At 39.3% G+C, this 19,055-nt stretch overlaps 1 protein-coding gene across 1 annotated transcript; it reads left to right on the top strand.

Moving 5' to 3' along the window:
* Positions 1-4,239: 4,239 nt before the first annotated feature.
* tars3 (threonyl-tRNA synthetase 3) lies at positions 4,240-18,903 on the top strand. Its single transcript, XM_084721146.1, has 19 exons — positions 4,240-4,593; positions 5,088-5,177; positions 5,362-5,549; positions 5,818-5,941; positions 6,214-6,338; positions 7,702-7,819; positions 8,186-8,250; positions 8,381-8,459; positions 8,628-8,774; positions 11,074-11,172; positions 13,412-13,578; positions 13,694-13,856; positions 14,000-14,137; positions 15,256-15,333; positions 15,432-15,532; positions 16,875-16,979; positions 17,274-17,346; positions 17,443-17,557; positions 18,365-18,903. Exons 1-19 carry the CDS (start codon positions 4,267-4,269, stop codon positions 18,511-18,513), a joined length of 2,451 nt encoding a protein of 816 aa, XP_084577272.1. The 5' UTR covers positions 4,240-4,266; the 3' UTR covers positions 18,514-18,903.
* Positions 18,904-19,055: the final 152 nt, after the last annotated feature.

Raw genomic sequence — 19,055 nt, 5'->3', positions numbered from 1 at the left:
CCGTAACACAGACTGATACAGCCACACACTCTCCACTGCAGATGGTGCATATTATCACTATGAACAAGAGAAAAATGTCCAAGTTTATGTGTCAAGTGTGAAGTTTGCAGCTCTGCAGGTAACTTACCTCTAATTTCTACGCCGAAGAAACGAATCTCTAAAAAAAACACGTGGGAGAAATCCTCGTGAAACGGTCAAATTAACGGGTAAAAGTTTTCCTAAACACTGTGAACACTATCAACGCTGAAGAGGACAAAGTGATTCAGATGCAGGCTGCCCTGTGGGTTCTCTGCTATGATGGAACATTCTATCAGTGATGTCACAGTGACTGGAGTGTGATGTCATGGAACATCAGAAGTTTTTTTTTGTTGTTGTTGTTGTTTTTTAAACATCAGTACAGTTGTTGTTTATATTTAAATAACACATTAGTACTCTCCTCGCTATTTTATATATGAATATGTGATTTATATGTTCAGACAAAATGTCAGTAAAGTTGTAAGCACTTGTATTAAAGTGAAGTAAAGTATTATGGATCAATTATTATATTTTCACAAAACAAAAACATCAAAATCATTTTCATCATTAAATCATCATTACATCATCATTAAGTCTTTAAAATGCCAGACATGAAAAATTAGCAGAGCTGAAGGTGACATATTTATATAAAGTGGTGGAGTATAATATATCAAATATTGTTCCTAAGTACAACTTCAAGAAGATAGTAAAGTATGTATGTATGAAGTAGTATAATTTTCTTAACCTTTTTTTTTTTTAGCTAGCAAACAATGTACCTTAAAACACATTTTTTAAGAGGCTTTTTTTTAATGTCCGGGTATAAGCATCTAATCCAGCTCCTTGGTTGTTGGGATACTGAGTGGCAATGAGGCACAGACTGATCTAGAGACTCCTGTTTTGGATATCAGGACCCTTATTTATAGAAATATCTCTCATCAACCCTGAATTCAATTTTAATTTAGATTTCAATAACAAGGTCTCCTAGCCAAGAATATCATCCCCATTTTCCTCCCCTTAAGGGTTCAGATCAAATGAAAAGGAAAGGGATTTGTAAGTAACATTTCAAAGCCAGTGAAATGTGATATTTTCTTCCCTTTGAAAAACAAAATGTTTTATTGTTGAAACCATTATTTGTTCTTATAATCTCAGGAGCATTTTATGATCCATCATCATATTCTGGACTCTTGGGAGATGAAACTGCGTAATATCTGCCAAAAGCTAAAAGCAGGTCAGCATCAAAGAGAGCAACTTTTCAATACCAGCTGAATGACAACTGGTCTCTGTGGATCATCTGTTTAGTTTGGATCATTAGTTTTAAAAGACTGCATTATAAAATGTTGTTCATTCTTTTACACATTTCTCACAGTGCGTGGACAGAAAACCTTCTGGAGCTTCAAGCCCAGCTCCTCCACTTAGATAAAGTCAACTAAACTTAAACTAAAACCACTTCATTTTCAATGCACAAACCTACTACTGATTGAAAGTCTCACTTTATTCTCTTGCTAATGATATTGACTGTTTTTATTATTATTATTATTATTATTATTATTATTATTAACTGCATCTCCTGCCGGGATGGATAAATGTCAGAACCAGTAATCCAAAAGAAACATATCTCAAGAAACTGAGACATCTGAGGTCTCCCTGGACAGTATGAAACCATTTTCCCAGGAAAGAGTACATAAAGATGACCTTTTTGAGTTGTTCAACAGGTTAAGACAGTCAACTTTCTACCAACTGAGTCATTCCTGTTAATGAAACATAAATGAACCAAATACTCACAGCAAATAGTGTTAATTATTTATTCATTTGACTTCAATTTATTAAGAACTGTGGGAAGAAACCAGTGCAGTGTCTGACTGTCTTGACTGATTATTTAATACAACGATCATGGATTTTGAGTGCTGATATTGATCATTGTAGCTATTTCAGTTGGATGTTAAATCAACAGAGGAACTGCAGTAGCAGAAGTGAAAGCACGGCTCAGGTTAAGTCTGGGACAACTTGCACTGTCTCAGCTAAAAACTGAGACAGTGCAAACTGTGAAACATATTAAGTTTTGGAGATACCTAGAAAACAACAGTGTCAAGAGGTCAGCAGTCTGAAACATGTTATAACTAAAGGTCAACTGTCTGAAGATGTACTGGGAAACAATAGCGTCTGGAAAATATGAAAGTAAGGGAGATTTAGAGCTTTCCAGAAAATAAAAGCAAGTTTTGCACAGATTTGGATTTAGTGTACTTTTCCATGGAATAGTCCTCAGTTACTTTGTATCTACACTGATATACAGTAAATCTATCCTGGCATTGAACCTGTTGAATCCAGTGTTGTATTTGAAGTGTTAGTAAAGTATTTTTTGGTCATCTGAACAATTTGAACTAAGTGATGCCCTGGAGGTCCTAACTATTACTGGCCTGGTCAGGGCATTCCAGGGAGCGCCTGCAGTAAATCACACAAGCACCTTTCCATATTTGGAACCTTATTTGGTTCATATGGAAAAGGCACAATATTCTACAATAATACTGCTCTACCAATATGCATTAATTAATACTTAACTAACGCACTGATCATCATATGCATAAATGTTTACCACATCAGCAACCAATAAAGAGAGAGAATTAATTAATACTGTTAATTTACACGTTAATTGACATAATAGGTCAAAGCCATGGATTTCAAGTTCAAGCCGTCTGCAACCTGAATGCCTGCATGTTTTAGTTCTTCATGAGTCATACATTAGCTCATGATACTCCCCATCACGGTAAACCACTAGACATTTTATGACCCCATTTTTTATCATAGAGCTTTAAAAAAAATCTCAATACACAGTACCACTTTAAGATGCACAAGTGTTTTGTTGAATGGAACACCATAACAGTTAAGTTCAGAAAGCAGAGAGGTTCTTTTTCTTGTTAAGAAAACCCTGGGTGTCCTACTTTCTATGTCTTTCTATTGTAACTTCTGTTGTAACTTCTATTGTCTTTCAGGAGCTCACACTCAAGCAGCAGCTCAGGTGGTGGAGGAAGATAAGAGGGGAGAGAAAAAACATGTTAAGTGAGATGAATGATCTCTGAGTTACTAAATAATTACAAGTAATATATGGATAAAGATCAATGTGAATTTGTGATAATATATAGCTAAACAGGGGTAGCATATGTAGCAGCTCAGGAGGCAGAGGAAGATAAGAGCGGAGAAAAATAAATAATGTTTAGTAAGACAATCTTAAGTACTGGACAAGTATGGTTAAGTATATTATAGCATGAGAAGAAAAATAATGGTTAGTAACGTTTATAATTTCTGATACTAAATTGATAATCAGGTGAAGCATACAGTATACAGCAGTGACACAAGACCTGCACCTACTCAACCTGGTATGAGAGATAATCTACACTATCTGCCCAACAAATCATACAATTTATGCATTATAGTGGCATACTTGTGTGGACTGCACTTCAGTGCTCTCCAAGAGATTCATCCTGCTGCTGGAAGCAGTGAAGCAGTGCTCTCTTTCTCCACAGAGGGTGGGAAGATCCAGGCCAGGAATCGTAAACTGACCCTCCCAATCCCCTCCAGTCTATCGGATGATGGCAAAAAATATAGAAGAATACGTCCCGGAAGAGTATTTTATCAGTATATTTTTTATTTTTTTCATACAAATTCAAACTCCACCTTCAACTGAAATCAGTTGAAATAAAACAATTATATTAAAGGATGGACTGCATGTTACAATTTGCTGATATTCTATGTCCAGAAAAGAATAGTTTGTTCAGATCAATGATCAATAATGCGACAAGCTAGAGTTTTCACTACAGACACTGTGGTGTGTGACAGATACAACCAACAGCTCGCCATTTCCATCAGGGGTATTAATGACCAATTCAAAGTGACAGAAGAGTTGCTGAGTTTGTGTCTAATACACTGCGTGTGATATTATACAGTAAGGCTGGGGTCACACCAATAAGGATTCATTTCTAAACGCAATTAAATCATTAACTTTACATTATGTTCCGCCAAACTTTTAAGTTACCTTAACATTAAGAAAGATTACATCCCAGTTTAGTTTAGAAGCAGGAATTATATTTTTGATTGATCTGTTAAAATTGTTTATTTCTGTGGCCATTTGCCAAAAGATATACTGTTAAACACGTGTTGTTGTTGTTTTTTATTCTGGTTGATTGTGGATAGCGGTTTTATTTTGAAAACCCCTCACAGGAAGTTAGCTGTCATTGTGGGCATAATGGTCATTTAAAGATGGCGGAGTGCCTGGCTGCACGTTTGGCTGTCCAGGAGGAGCAAATTCGCCTCCTCACAAAGGAAATATCCACTCTCCGTGATGGATTAAGCCGAGGTCTGGACGCCACCAGTGCGGCGGGGGTCTCCCCGGAGCTGGAGTGCCTGCGGACCGAGAATGAGAAGCTCAGGTACCGGCTACTGCACCTCCGGCGAGGTCTGCAGGCGGAGCTGGAGCTGGAGCAGGCACAGGGACGGGGACGGGGGCAACAAGGAGTGAGGTGTGGCAAAGCTCCGGAGAATAACACCAACAAAGTACAGCAGACAAACAACCGGCCTGATAATAAGGTAGTGTTAAAGCCTGCGACAGTAAATGTTATCAGTGTAAATGGCTTCATTTGTAATATGATGAGTTGTAGCAGTAGTGGGCCTCCATCCAGTGAAATGACAAACTGTACCACCTCATTTCCCGAAATAGCTGTACCACTCAGTGTCACAGCGTGTGCACGCTTTCAATACTGAACATTATCACTGATATTAATAAGACTTTTTCCACAGCAGCCGTTTTTTACATGAAACAGTAAGAACATGTATTATTAATGACCATGTCAAACAGAATCATGCTGCTGTTATTGTGCATGTTGGCTCACTGCAAAGGCTCTGCTGTTTTAAATGGAACAGGATGTTAATTAGTGTAATTGGAAACACCTGCATTTACGCTTACTTTTCATAATGTGGCTGCCTTGAAAAGGCCCAACAGGCTGATAATGTGAGTCAGAGGAGAGTGCTGATAAGAGAGCACATTTCAAGATTAAAAACACACATTCTCTGATTGTGGACAGGTGGCAACCCCGGATACCACACCAAATGAGAGGAACAACAAGAAGGAGAAGAAGCAGGATAAGGGACAAGGAGGTGGAGGTGTGAAAGAGGTGATTGTCTTGAAGCACAGCACCTTGGAAGATATTTTGCTCCCCTGTTCACCTATTGTACCAACAGGGACACACCTTGAATGTTTCAGTTTACTATAAACAAGGAAAAAATGTTTATGTTCTTCCTTCTTCATGACTGTGGTAGTTTTTTCCCCCCCCCTTTTTGTTAATACGTTTGCTGTAGCTGAAGTCCTGGCCTGGATTCGTTGCAGAGCGCCTGAGCTTGTATGAGGAGCTGAAGCGGGAGAGTGATGCCTTACTGGCAAAGAAAGCTGCAGACAGCAAAGCCATCACTGTGGAGCTGCCAGATGGACGTAAGGTGGAGGGCAAGGCTTGGGTCACCACACCATACCAGTTGGCTTGTGATATCAGGTTAGTGCTTACACACCTGGGCAGATCCACTGATGTTCAGTCTACACTTGTATCATCAACTATGACAATAGCTGCCAATATGATCAATATAGTTAATTATTTACCTATAAAAATCATATTGTCTGATACAAGGAGACACCTTGTTTCCCTCATGACTTTCCCCCCAAACATAGTTCTTCATCTGTCTTTTCATTATAATGGTAGAAATCACCCTTTTAAATGTGGACACAGTGTTTCTAAGGCAGCAGTCTTGCACTTGATCTTTCAGCCAGGGCCTGGCTGACAATGCTGTGATTTCTCGGGTGAATGGGGAGCTTTGGGACCTGGACAGACCTCTCGAGCAGGACTGCTCTCTTGAGATCTTGCGCTTTGACAATGACGACGCTCAGGCTGTGAGTAGATAGAACTTTATAAATTAATGATGTATTCTGTTGTACTGGAATAACTGATCTGCAAATCTCGGTGTGCAGTGGCAGATCTTTTTATTTAATTAATTGAAAATTGGATTTTTTTTTTTCTCTGAAGTAATGTACAGTCGTACCTAAATGTTTGTTGTATCAAAAATTCCAAGCCATATTGTCTAAATAACATACTTACTTTGATTTGACCTAACTAATACTTGCTTCTTTGGATACATAATATACATATTCATCTCGTGTCCTAGGTCTATTGGCACTCCAGCGCTCACATCCTGGGGGAGGCAATGGAGCACTTTTATGGGGGATGTTTGTGTTATGGACCCCCCATTGAGAATGGTTTCTACTACGACATGTTCCTGGATGGACAGAAGTGAGCAAGTATTTCCACTATCAGCGACTTCTCCCCTCTGGACAGATTTCCTTATTTCTAGATTTTTTTTCTGAATATCATAATTTTTCAGACATGATCCTGGTCTGAAAACATGTATACACTCAACAAAATATAAATGCAACCGTGTTATTTTTGTTCCCATTTTTCATGAGATGAAGTAAAATATCTAAGACTTATTCTTTGAAACCAAAAGGTTTATTCCTCTCAGATTTTCTTCACAAATTTGCTAAAATCTGTGTTGGTGAGCACTTCTCCTTTTCCAAGATAATCCTACCACCTGACATGTCTGGTATATCAAGATACTAATTAAACATCATGATTATTGTACAGGTGAGCTTTGGATTGGTCACAATTAAAGGACACACTAAATGTGCAGTTTTGTCACACAGCACAATGCCACAAATGTCACAGTTGGCATGCTGACTGCAGGAGTGTCCACCAGAGCTGTTGCCTGCAATTTTCGACCATAAGCCATCTCTAAAGTAATTTTTGAGAATTTGGCCACAGATCCTGTGTAACCACAACAATCCATGACCTCCACATCTGGCTTCTTACAAGCAAAAACAGCTGGTTGGCACAACCAGAGAATTTCTGCACAAACTGTCAGAAACTCACTCAAATTCACTGCAGTTGAATGCCACTTTGGAGAGCTGTTCTCCCCACAGATGAATCCTGGTTTGCACTGTAACGGGCAGATGGCAGACGCTGTATTTGGCATCATGTGGGCGAGCAGTCTGCTGATGTCAACATCGTGAATACAGTGCCCTATGTTGGCAGTGGGGTTATGGTATGGGCAAGCATAAGCTACTGACAGTGAACACCAGTACATTTTATTGATGAGTGAATGATCATTTCAATGCAGAGAGATACCATTATGCGATTGAGGCCCGTTGTTGTGCTAAACCAAAATCCCACAAACTCAATCAACAACCTGATTGACTCTGAGCAAAGATGTATCACACTGTGAGGCAAATGGTCACACCAGATACTGTTTTCTATCTCCACTGCTCACCACACTCTCAAACTGCTCTCTAACACAGATTTTAACAAATTTGTGAACAGAATAAACTGTCTGAAGTAAAAGATCTAAGACATTTCTGTGCACACAAACCACGTGTTTTTGAGTGTACATTTCAGTCTTAATCATATATTTTATTACTAATGGTTTTGTCGTTGGTCCAGAGAAAGAATTCACAGCAGTCTTTTCCTTAAACATACTAAGTTAAAATACAGGATCATCATGTCAAATGCGATTACGTAATTACAGAAACTTCATGATGCTTGACAGGGCAGCACCGAGCATGAGCACTTGTAATGAACTGAGCATGTTTCTTGTTTCCAGGGGAGTGTCCAGCACTGAGTTTGGGGACCTGGAAACTTTGTGTAAGGCTGTAGTGAAGGAAAAACAGCCTTTTGAGAGGCTTGAGATCAGCAAAGAAACGCTGTTGAAGATGTTTAAGGTGAGAGAGAGAGAGAGAGAGAGAGCACTCCCATCTGTTGTCAGCAGCTACTTGTGTGGGAGAATGATGTATGGAGTATTTGTTAAACAGTTTTTGAAATGTTCAAAACTGGAAATATGTGAGGGTCAAATGTCCTTTGCCACTACCATTTGACAAACTGAGAAGAATGTTTTCCAAACAGTAACTGACACAGCCTGATTTATACAGTCTCATTTAGTCTTGTTATTATTTGCATGCGTAGAATTTGGAAAAAAAACAAAACAAAAAACAGTGAAGTCTTTGAATCAAGACAAAAGTTTGTATGTGGAGAATATTCCCTCTGCCCAGAATAACTTCTTAGTAACATCAGGTGATTGTATCTTTCAGTACAACAAATTCAAGTGCCGCATTCTGAATGAAAAAGTCAAAACCCCCACTACTACAGTCTACAGGTAAGTTGCTCATAAGAAAGAAGAAGGAATATTAAGAAGATATTTTTTATTTTATTAGGATATGTGCGTGACTTTTGAGTCTTTGTGCTTTCTGAAGTTAACTGTTGTGTAATTCATGAATCCTGGGTAGATGTGGGCCATTGATTGACTTGTGCAGAGGTCCCCATGTCAGACATACAGGCAAGATCAAGGCCATGAAGATCTATAAGGTATGTGGGGGAAGGGTCCAAAATCCACAAGCACCAAACCAAATGATTTAGTTTTAAGATAATGACTTTGTAGCTCCTGATTTCTGAGAATGACTTCTAGAATGGTAATCTTATGCTAACATGTGAGAATGTTAATACTCCACTGTTTTCTTTTCACTTTGTCATCAGAACTCTTCAACCTACTGGGAGGGCCGCTCTGACATGGAGACTCTACAGAGGATCTATGGGATTTCCTTCCCAGACTCAAAGATGCTGAAGGAGTGGGAACGCTTTCAGGAGGAGGCCAAGAACAGAGACCATCGCAAGATTGGCAAAGTGAGTCACTGTAGGCAGTCATGTCCAAGGCCACCCAGCAGGCTGAGGGTTAGAACTGGAGACTGAAACGCACTACAAAGAGAATTATGATTCGTGATGGTGTAATGCGATGGCTGACATGTCTCCTTTGAGGCTTTCGTAGAAGTTTTTCCTCTTGAGAGGTTGGGTTTGTGGCTTTATAGATGTGGTGAAACCCTGAAAAGAACCTGGACCAAGAACACAGCCTGCGGGCAAATATGAACTGTAACATGACACATGCAACAATATACAAACAAATTATCTTCCTAGTATAACCCAATTGGCATGATCGAAAAGACTTGAGGCTAAAACCAGTATGGCAAAGCAACATGCAAAGCATGAACATGAAACAACAGGAAAACCACGTTGTTCTGCCATAATTCGACTGTTTCTACTTTATACCAGCTGAGGGCACTGTGTTTCTTCATTTTGGCATGTTCAGCACAACTGTGAGTCATCTGAGCACCCCAGCTGGTTTCCCAGCATGGGAGACACAGATGGAAGCACCTCAATCAGCACCGATAACAACACAGTTCCATATTAGACCCACGAGTCAAGATATGGCTGTTGATGCCAGTTGGAGGGAGGTGACAAAAGTGGCATGTTGTTTTAAAGATGGTGCTCTGTGGCATGATCCAAAGCCGACCCTTATCATTTACATGGCGCATAATGAAAGCACAACATTTACAAAACACGGAGCTGCATCCAGTTTTCCAGAAGGGATCTGCGTTTTTGACATATTGGTTTGATAAAACTGATCAAACACACAAAAGCTCACCAGTTTTGATGCATGAAGAGGAAATGACTGCACTGGCATTAAAAAAAAAAAAAAAAAAAAAAAAAAATATATATATATATATATATATATATATATATATATATATATATATATATATATATATATATATATATATATAAGACCTCGAGAGTGGTGTTTCATAAAGCAGGGTAATGTTCAGTTTCATAAAGGAGGTTTAAGTAACCTAGACCTAAGTAACCATGGAAACCTACTCCTCCAGACTAGCCTTGTCCTAGTTAAGTTAGTATTGAGGCTCAACCAGTGTCAGACTGAAACAGTGCTCCTCTCTGCAGGTTGCTCTTTCCTCCTGCACTGTGAATATTAGTCATTTATCACATTTTGACATAAGTTGCACTCATTCTTAAAAACCTGAGCTCATATCTCTTTGGTTTGAAATCAAATTAAAGGAACAGACCTCCACAAATCCTCCTCTTGAAAAAAACAAAAAACAAAGGGCAGGCAACCAATCTGAAGATATTTACATTTATATTTATTTACACCATGACAGGGCTGTTATGTCAGTCCGACTGATAGTTAATGACCTCAGTTTCTAGAAAATGCTAATTATCTTACTGCTCGTTATAAAATGAATTACTTGGCTCGAGTTCTGTTGATATTTCAAAGTTGTTTAAAGGTCATGCTGCATCTCATACGTAGAACGATTAGTATTATAGTTTCAAATTTAAATTACTGTCCAGCATCAACCAAAGTTCACATTAGTCAGGTGGGACCCACAGTGGCATGATTCCAAGAAAAGAGCAGCAGTGAACTGAACTGAACATTGGAGCTGAGTTCATCTGTACTCATGTGAAAGTCTGAGTTTTTTTTCTGGTCTAAAACGTGTTGCAAAAGCTCACTTTCTTTATCACAGCAATTTTGTTTGTTTGTTTTCCCTTAATATTTTAGTCTTAATATGATATATGTAGTATGTGCTTCTTGTGACTGCACACATCAGTTTTGTCTTTAGACATCAGTTTTATTAATTGGATTTTTGGTTTTTGTCATTTTATTGGCTAATGACAATGAAGAGCCAGACAGACTGTTGAATTCTTACCTTAAATCTGTCTTCATTTGTTAACTACTGTGGCATGAAATGAGGGAAAGACAGAGTGGTGAGGGGGGCTGTGTTATAAACTCATACACAAGAAGACTTGTTGCTGTTAAAATTAGTGAAGTTTATCATTCAAGGTTCTTAGAGTAGTTACCGGACCCAGTGACACCCTTGTACTGCTGTGTTTTTAAAAGGTTAAATGAATAAGAAGCCTTCAGTCTTTCAAGGAAACAGTTTGTCTTGCGTTGCAGCTACCAGAAAACACCAAACCCATGTGTATCTTTTTTTGGAGTTGATTGAGCTTTTTCAGCGGTCAGACAATGACAGATGGTCTGCTTCGTACTGTGTATGGAGGAGTTTGTTTTCAGTTGTACCACCACACAACGACAATATGTGAATTCATTAAAACATTTTCTTTTTCTGATTCACAGGATCAGGAGCTGTTCTTCTTCCATGATCTGAGCCCCGGCAGTTGTTTCTTCATGCCGCGTGGAGCCCACATCTACAATACACTCACAGAGTTCATCAGGGTAGGAGTGGCAGCCAAATGCTTATCAGAGGCTCTTTTATTTACAGCATGTTTGCCAAGTACCATTCTGTTTTTCGTTAGAACATTCAGTTTTGGTAGATAAAAGCTACAGAAACCTCAGATAATGGCCGCCTTCTTATTTTGGAGGCTGGTAAATCTTCACCGTAACCCAAAAGCAATATATTAATATTCATTTGAATATATTACCATGTCATTACAATAACACATTACATAAAAGTACAGCTCAAGAGATGAGAAGAAAGATTGTGAGGTCCAGACTTTGATAACCATGCAACTATCTGCATCTATTTTTTGTGCTTAATTAATTCCCACCCTATAATATGCTAGAGATGCAGTTTGTTCATTGTTTTAGAATACTGATGCCAACATAACTTTCCTGACAAGCATTTCTTTACCATAGTAAGCTTTGGTTGATAATTACATTGTGATATATGTTGACTGTTTTATCATTTTTAAACACTGCTTTTGGGAATTTGAGCACCAGTTTATATTGGAAGAGCATCTATATAGTGTATCGTTTTAAAGAAAGTTCTCCAGAGATGCTGTAACAAACACAAAAAACACACTTACAGCTCTCTCAACCTGAGTCTTGAGGTGCAGGCTATACTTAACACTGATGGTGTGCTTGCAGTGATAGCCATCTCATTGACATGCAGACCACTAACCGTTAGCTTCAGCAAAGCACGCAATCACCAAGGCACTCAAAGATTAAATGTTAGTTTCACATTGAGCTGAATATTTTAGTTCAGCTCAGTTGGTTCAAATTCTCCTCAGAAGGCTGAAAAAGCTTGGGCCAGTCCCGACTGCTGTATGAAGTCTGAATTATGGCTTGAACTTTTCAAGGGGGCTTACTTATGTCGAACACCAAATATGTGACAACCTGAATGTCAAAATCAAAACCAAAAATGTCAAGATTTGTGGTCCTAATGGGCTTGTCAGCAACTCGCCAGTCTTCTTAAACATGGTACATCATTTGTCAGATTGGCTTCATGGGATAATAACTTAAATGTTATTCTGGTTTAAAGACACACAACTAGTGTTTGGGAAACCACCAAATATCCATATTTGGTAATTAGGTTGAATGATGGCAAGAGTAGGAGGAAGATCTCTGTTAAGAGCCGAAGGCAGTCTTGTCCAAAGTTGAGCAAAGTTGAGTTCTCAGAATGACTTAAACTTTTTGAGTTGAGTGACTGTACAGGAACTCATCTCTGTGGCATATTTGAAGAGAGATGATGAGAAGCATGTTGACATCTTGAAGACTTCCACATCACACACACCAACACACCAGACCCAGCCAAGAAGACCTCATATTGCAAAGAAATGGTGCAAGATCATTATCACGTCACCTAAATCTGTTATCACTGTTGGAGGAAGGGGGTTAAAGCGATGGAAAAACAAGCTACGTATTTGCCTCCACGCTAACAGTGAGAGGTCGCTGTGCAGGGAACCCAGATTATATTTATAGATACTGGATACTGACTGCAGTGGAAGTGTTACAGTCAATTGTCTCTGTTGGAAATCCCATAGTAACATACTCAACTGGTATTTACTGGTTACCAAATGAATCATAAAGTATACATTACCAGCAGATCAATCATACTTAAGTATACTCAAGCACCACTACTTCTCTGAATCATCTGACCATATGGAAGATGATGTTACCAGTTTGAGGTTTGTTTTTCAGTTTTTTGTTTATCACAAAGTTAACAGTTAACATTACCTCTTCCACTCTGTCACATTTTACAGCATTTATGTATTTACTCTTCTTTAACTGTACCTTAACGTCCAGGGTGTTTCATGTTCGTCATCATTTCTGATTATTTCAACCAGCCATGCCTCTTACATCACACACCGCATACCAAATCTAATCAATCAAATGTATACATTTAGTTTTTATGTCTCTCTTTTACTAATTTGTGTTAATTCAGGATAAGATGACTGAGCACACATTATGTTTTTAAGTGGTTTCATATTCACAGTTCCACATATTCACAGTTGAGATCTTTCCAGTAACACCAGTCTTCTACTTTTGGCTGCTAAACAGCTCAACTGGACATTGAATGTTTTTCTTAAGGAAAACAAATGGATAAATAAAGCCCACAGGATTTCCAATGCAGCAGCCCGAGCCAGAAGTCATGATTCAGCTCAGCTAAATAAAATACCTGTGCCGGCCAACTGGCAGATCGAGCTTGTTTATGTAGTTTTGTTGTTTTTTCTAGGGTGAGTACTGGAGAAGAGGCTTTCAGGAAGTTGCCTCCCCCAACATCTATAACAGCAAACTGTGGGAGACATCTGGCCACTGGCAACACTACAGCGAAAACATGTTCTCCTTCCCCGTGGAAGATGACATCTTTGCACTCAAGCCCATGAACTGCCCTGGGCACTGGTAAATTAAGAGTAAAGATTTCAAGTGTTTCCCAAATGCTATAAATCAAACAACACATGCAATACTGAACGTGTGTCCCGGTCATTTGATTTTCTGCTCTCTGGCTTCCCTGCAGTCTGATGTTCAGTCACAGGCCTCGCTCGTGGAGGGAGCTTCCTCTGAGGCTGGCAGATTTCGGGGTCCTCCACAGAAACGAGCTGTCAGGAACGCTAACTGGGCTGACTAGAGTACGGCGTTTCCAGCAGGATGACGCTCATATTTTCTGCACCATGGATCAGGTAACCACATCAGTTGTTTTCAGCTGTTACACACACCAATTTTAGGTCTTTGAACAAGTGAAAAACAGTTTTGAAAAACAAGCACCTACTTATTATGAGTCATTTCCCAAGTTTTTAATCATCTTTTTGTTTTTCTTCTACAGATCGAATCAGAGATGAAGGGCTGTCTCGACTTCCTCCGCTGTGTTTACGATGTGTTTGGATTCTCATTCCAGCTCCACCTCTCCACCCGTCCAGAGAAGTATCTGGGCAACATCACTGTGTGGAACCAAGCTGAGAAGGTAAACTACATCATGCATTGTAGCTATGATGTATGGTGGAAAACTAACTCCATGTTCTGGCTGACTTCTGGTAAATATTCAAAGTGTGAGTCACTGGTTTGATGGCATTCAAGATAAAATGCAGGGACTTTGCAACACCTTAAATTTTAGCAAATAAATACTCATATTGACACTGACTTGGCACTGTTGATTAAAGAGCTGGCTCACTGCTGTGTGATCATACAGTAGTATCAGATCTGTGAGTCATTGTGAAGTTCCTTGGATTTCTGTAGGAGGTGTGTTGTCAATAGAAGCCCGTGTTCATTTGTTTGACATGATTTCTGTTACTACTTTAGTCCAGTTTAAAGTTGCATAAAGGCATCACTTAAAGGGATGCTTTGGATTATTTGAAGTGGGGTCGTCAGGCAGTTATCGATAGTCATTGTATTAGCTACAATACATGCCAGTCAACAGGCAGAAGCATACCGACCCAATCCAAAAATTAATTTAAGTGTATGCTATATTTCACTGATTTAACTTGACATTAGACAACCTCTTCTGACAGGAAACTGCTGTTATATAATCCTAATATTGCTGTCTCGCTCAACCAGACACCATTGTCAAAATTAGTAATTTTGCCTTGCAGAATCTGAGAGTGCTGGTCCTCCACTGCCTAACTGATAAAACATCATGGCAGCGCTAGACCAGAAACTCCCACAGTACTGAGTTCATCAGTGGAGTCTTGTTGAGCAAAACAGAGGTATTTGGCTGAAAATATTCTAAATATACCATACACTTAAACAAATATTGTTTTGTTTTGTTTTTAGTTGGGCCCTTTTATAAGTGACTAAAATCCACTTTGCTGCTGACCATGTCCTCAGCAGTACATAGCTGTATATATGTAACAGCATATGGCTTCTGTGCTGGGACTCCTTTCTCCTTCTCTCCTACAACCCCACTGCAAATAATCCAACTACCCTTTTAAAGTGTAAATGTAGATGGGGCAGTGCAAAGTCCAGACTGAACTGTGTGTTCTGTACTGAATTGTGTACCGCAGTAAGACTCAGCCTGCTTCATGTTAATGGCTTTCCATTGTTTAGATTTAAATTACATGTAAACCTGTGCCCCACTCTTGACAGCAACTGGAGAACAGCCTGAATGAGTTTGGGGAGCCATGGAAACTCAACCCTGGAGACGGAGCTTTTTATGGACCCAAGGTCAGATGATCATTTCTTGAGGTTTCCTGCCAAAAGCAAAATCAATTTAATTCTCTGGGGTCTGGAAAATAACTGTAATACTTTATGTGCTGTTCCAGATTGACATTAAAATCAAAGATGCTATTGGACGTTACCACCAGTGTGCAACCATTCAGCTGGACTTCCAACTGCCTATCCGCTTCGACCTGACCTTTGTGGGGTGAGTCACCTAATCAAAACATTGACACACTGCTGAGCCTATGTGCTTTACTGAACCAAGGATTATATGTTAATCCCCTCCTGAATAAGATGTCTCAGCTTGTGCACTCTGTTCCACAGAGTAATGTTTTGTTAGAGGTGAAGAGTTGTTTCACAAGTTTGACATGCTGATTTATTCATCACCTCTCCGAGAACTTGAATTTGTAAACCCAGCAGGAAAAACGATGCACAGCCTATACCACGGTAAACAGCAGGTAGTTAATAGTAATTACAGCTTGTGCTTTAGTCCAATCAGCCCAGTATTATATAAGGAAAAGGAAGAGGTGGTTGAGTAGATCAGTAAGTGAGGAAGATTTTGAGACTTGTGGTTTCAGACGGTCTCTTTGAGCTAGAAGGTAGATACAGATGATACAGGTAGAGTGAGTGTGGTGTTAATAGTGAAATGTCGTACTATTTTCATTTAAAGCACTTTGAGCTTCTTTTGTATTAAATGGTGCTGTACAATAAAAATTCTAATTACATTAAACACACTATGTTAGGCGATTCACATGTATTAATTGTTTTGCAGTACCAGTGTGTGAACATAACATAAAAAATGAGACCACCTCCATCTTTCTGGATTGCATAGAACCTCCCGTTGACTGATTTTAATAGAGACTGATGACAATCTCTCCCAGCCTTTGTTTGTGAAACTGGGTCAAAACAATTGAAGAGTTTGGAAAAAAAAAATTGCACTGCAGAACCAGTCCGAAGTCTTTTGAGTGGTCTGTTATATTGAGGCAGTGACATGCTGAAGTCGTGTGCTCATTTCTAAGGAAAAATGGGGCGAGACTTGTGTCTGGTAAGGCTTGTTGTTGAAAAAGTGCAAGGGGTTTAGATTTGTTAGTGGTGTACTCGCTACCATTCAAGCAACTTTCTTGTGTTTAGAAATCTCCAGATGATTGGTAGGTGGTGATATCTCCAATTCTGTTTTACTGTGAGACTCCAGCTTCCCTCCAGTGCCAACAGTGTGCAAAACTAGCTAACATTAACTTAGAAATGAGTCCATATGTCAACAACAAGCCCACACCACAACACAAGCCTAACTTTACTGTCCTCATCTATCAACATGATGTCCTTCAGTCACGTTCAGTCTAGAGTATTTCACCTCACTGTTTTGGTTGATGCTGCAGTTCACTTAATGGCCAGCGGTGTCATCGATAACAAGGATTTTCTAAAAATTCCACATAGTACCTGTAAAGACAAATAATAATAAATATTAACGGCCAAGACAAAGTCTAGCCTACATTCATACTGACATATTTTACAGGAACCCTCAATATTTCTGATTCATTATCTTACAGGAAAGATGGGGATGATAAAGCCCGACCAGTCATCATCCATCGTGCCATCCTGGGCTCAGTGGAGAGGATGATTGCCATTCTAACAGAGAACTACGCAGGGAAATGGTGAGGTGCTTTCTTGTTGTGCTCGCTGTTGAGAGATTTGATTTAAAAAAAAAAAAAAAAAAAAAAGTAATTAAATTAAGAAATGGGGAAAATGCTCACACAGCCCTCTGCTCTGATGTTTCAGTGGAGAAAATTGTATTTTGTGTTGCAGTACAATTTTTAGGGCAGTGGACACCTTGTTAAAATGCCAAACTATTCACCATCCAGTAGTTCCTTTTTGTCAGGGGAGGTGGTTATGTTATTATCTGTACATCACAGTGAAGACTGTTTCAACATACTCTGTCCCTCCACCAGGCCTCTGTGGCTCTCTCCACGTCAGGCGATGTTAGTGCCTGTCAACCCCTCCTGTGAGGATTATGCCAAGAGGGTGAGTCTTCCACTTCCCCGTCTTGACCACATTTCAGTACAGTTATATGAGGCATTCATTTTTGTGTAATGCTCATGTTTTTCCCCCACCTGACAGGTGTGTAAGCAATTTTCAGACGCTGGTTTCATGGCAGATGCTGACCTGGACTCGAGCTGTCTTCTAAACAAAAAGATCCGCAATGCTCAGTTGGCTCAATATAACTTCATTTTGGGTGAGAACATTTTACTGGCTGCTGTACCTCTGTGAGCACATACTGGCATTGATATAAGAGCAATTTCGCCCCATTTTTGCTACTCTGAGGGTTGCCAGCAATCACTTCAAAAGTACTTTAACTGGTTGCTCCAACAATGTTTTCATCTATTTTGAAAAGGTTATTGTTGTATTTTTAAGATTGTTCAAATAGTTTTATCTCCGGTAAAACTGATTGGGTAATCCACTCATTTTAAGTGGTCTATTTGTAATTTCTAGAAGGCACTGCAAACTAGACCAGCAAACTATACATTGTTTCAGTGGCTGTAAACTTAAAGGACCCCACCATGCCAAGTTTGAGATCAGTGACGATTAGGCAACTGAAACAATTTTAATTTTTTGGACCATACCAATTATTTAACATTTTAATCCATTTTCCAAAAGTATATTTTACACTGCTAACAAATGTACAAAATGTATGGCTTGTTAGTAAATGGGTTTAAACATAAATTGCTATGGTACTTTTTAACTGTGGGCTGGTCAGAAGGCTCAGTAGTGGTAAGTCTTATAGCTGGTGTTATTTGGTGTGACCAGCTTAACAGAGTGATACAAGGCAGCACAGAGTAGGCTGAAGGTTTTACATGTTCAATTTTCCTACGACAGCTTTAACTGGTTAAATATAAACCAAGCAGAGCTCCAAGCTGACTAACCACCCACAGTTGTTGAGTTCGGTGACAACAAAGCGGGGAATGTGTTAGGGTAGCTGTGTGTGTATGTGTGGTGTGACTTGGCCCATGTCAACCTGTTGTGTCTTCTTGTGTCTTGGCAGTGGTCGGTGAGAAGGAGAAGATGACTAACGGTGTCAATGTGCGCACGAGGGACAACAAAGTCCACGGAGAACTGTCGGTGGCTGAAGTGCTGGCTCGCCTGACCCTGCTCAAGCAGTCCCGCTGTCAAAATGCAGAAGAGGAGTTCTAATTAATACAAACAACAACCCAGACTCTTGCAATATGAATACCTCAGCTACAGTCATATGAGCAGTAAAGGCACAAATGATGGCACATGTAACAATGGTACAGTAAAAGTGTAGTATGTACGTAGAGCAGATATCGAAGGAACTGGTGAGATGATACTCTAAGTAATGCAATGTAGGTGTGAAATGCCCACACGATCATGTGGGAAGGACAGCTTTTTGTATCTGGTGTTGGATTGTATCAAAGTAATTTCAGTCTGAGTGGAAGTTAACCGGATAATTGAAGGAAACAATGTGGTCATTGTCACAATGAAGCTGATGTGAATTTGGCACTGATTTTTCATGGTTGGGCTCTGTGGGGAACCCAAGAAATAAAATATGTCTACTGAATGTGAGCAATTGTTTGTCTTTCACCCCTGAAAAATGACTGTCTTAACAAGACCTAGATGTAATGATAAACAGCAGTAAAATATTTTTGTAGAGACATGAAAAATTTCAGGAATTTGTCATGCGTGAATGGTTTATTCATTCCAGTTCAGTAACATGA

Source organism: Lutjanus erythropterus, chromosome 1 (genome assembly GCF_056507025.1).
Source record: "Lutjanus erythropterus isolate fLutEry1 chromosome 1, fLutEry1.hap2, whole genome shotgun sequence".
NCBI lineage: Eukaryota > Metazoa > Chordata > Actinopteri > Lutjaniformes > Lutjanidae > Lutjanus > Lutjanus erythropterus.
The sequence above is the reverse complement of the archived record's forward strand: the minus strand, read 5'-3'. Positions and strand labels throughout refer to the sequence as shown.

What these genes read in the sequence shown, in the direction of transcription:
- tars3 (XM_084721146.1), top strand. Translation starts at nt 4,267, where the DNA reads ATGGCGGAGTGCCTGGCTGCACGTTTGGCTGTCCAGGAGGAGCAAATT. An exon ending in CAGTTGGCTTGTGATATCAG is followed by an intron (nt 5,550 to 5,817) that starts GTTAGTGCTTAC and finishes TTGATCTTTCAG; the next exon opens with CCAGGGCCTGGCTGACAATG. An exon ending in TGTGGAACCAAGCTGAGAAG is followed by an intron (nt 14,138 to 15,255) that starts GTAAACTACATC and finishes CACTCTTGACAG; the next exon opens with CAACTGGAGAACAGCCTGAA.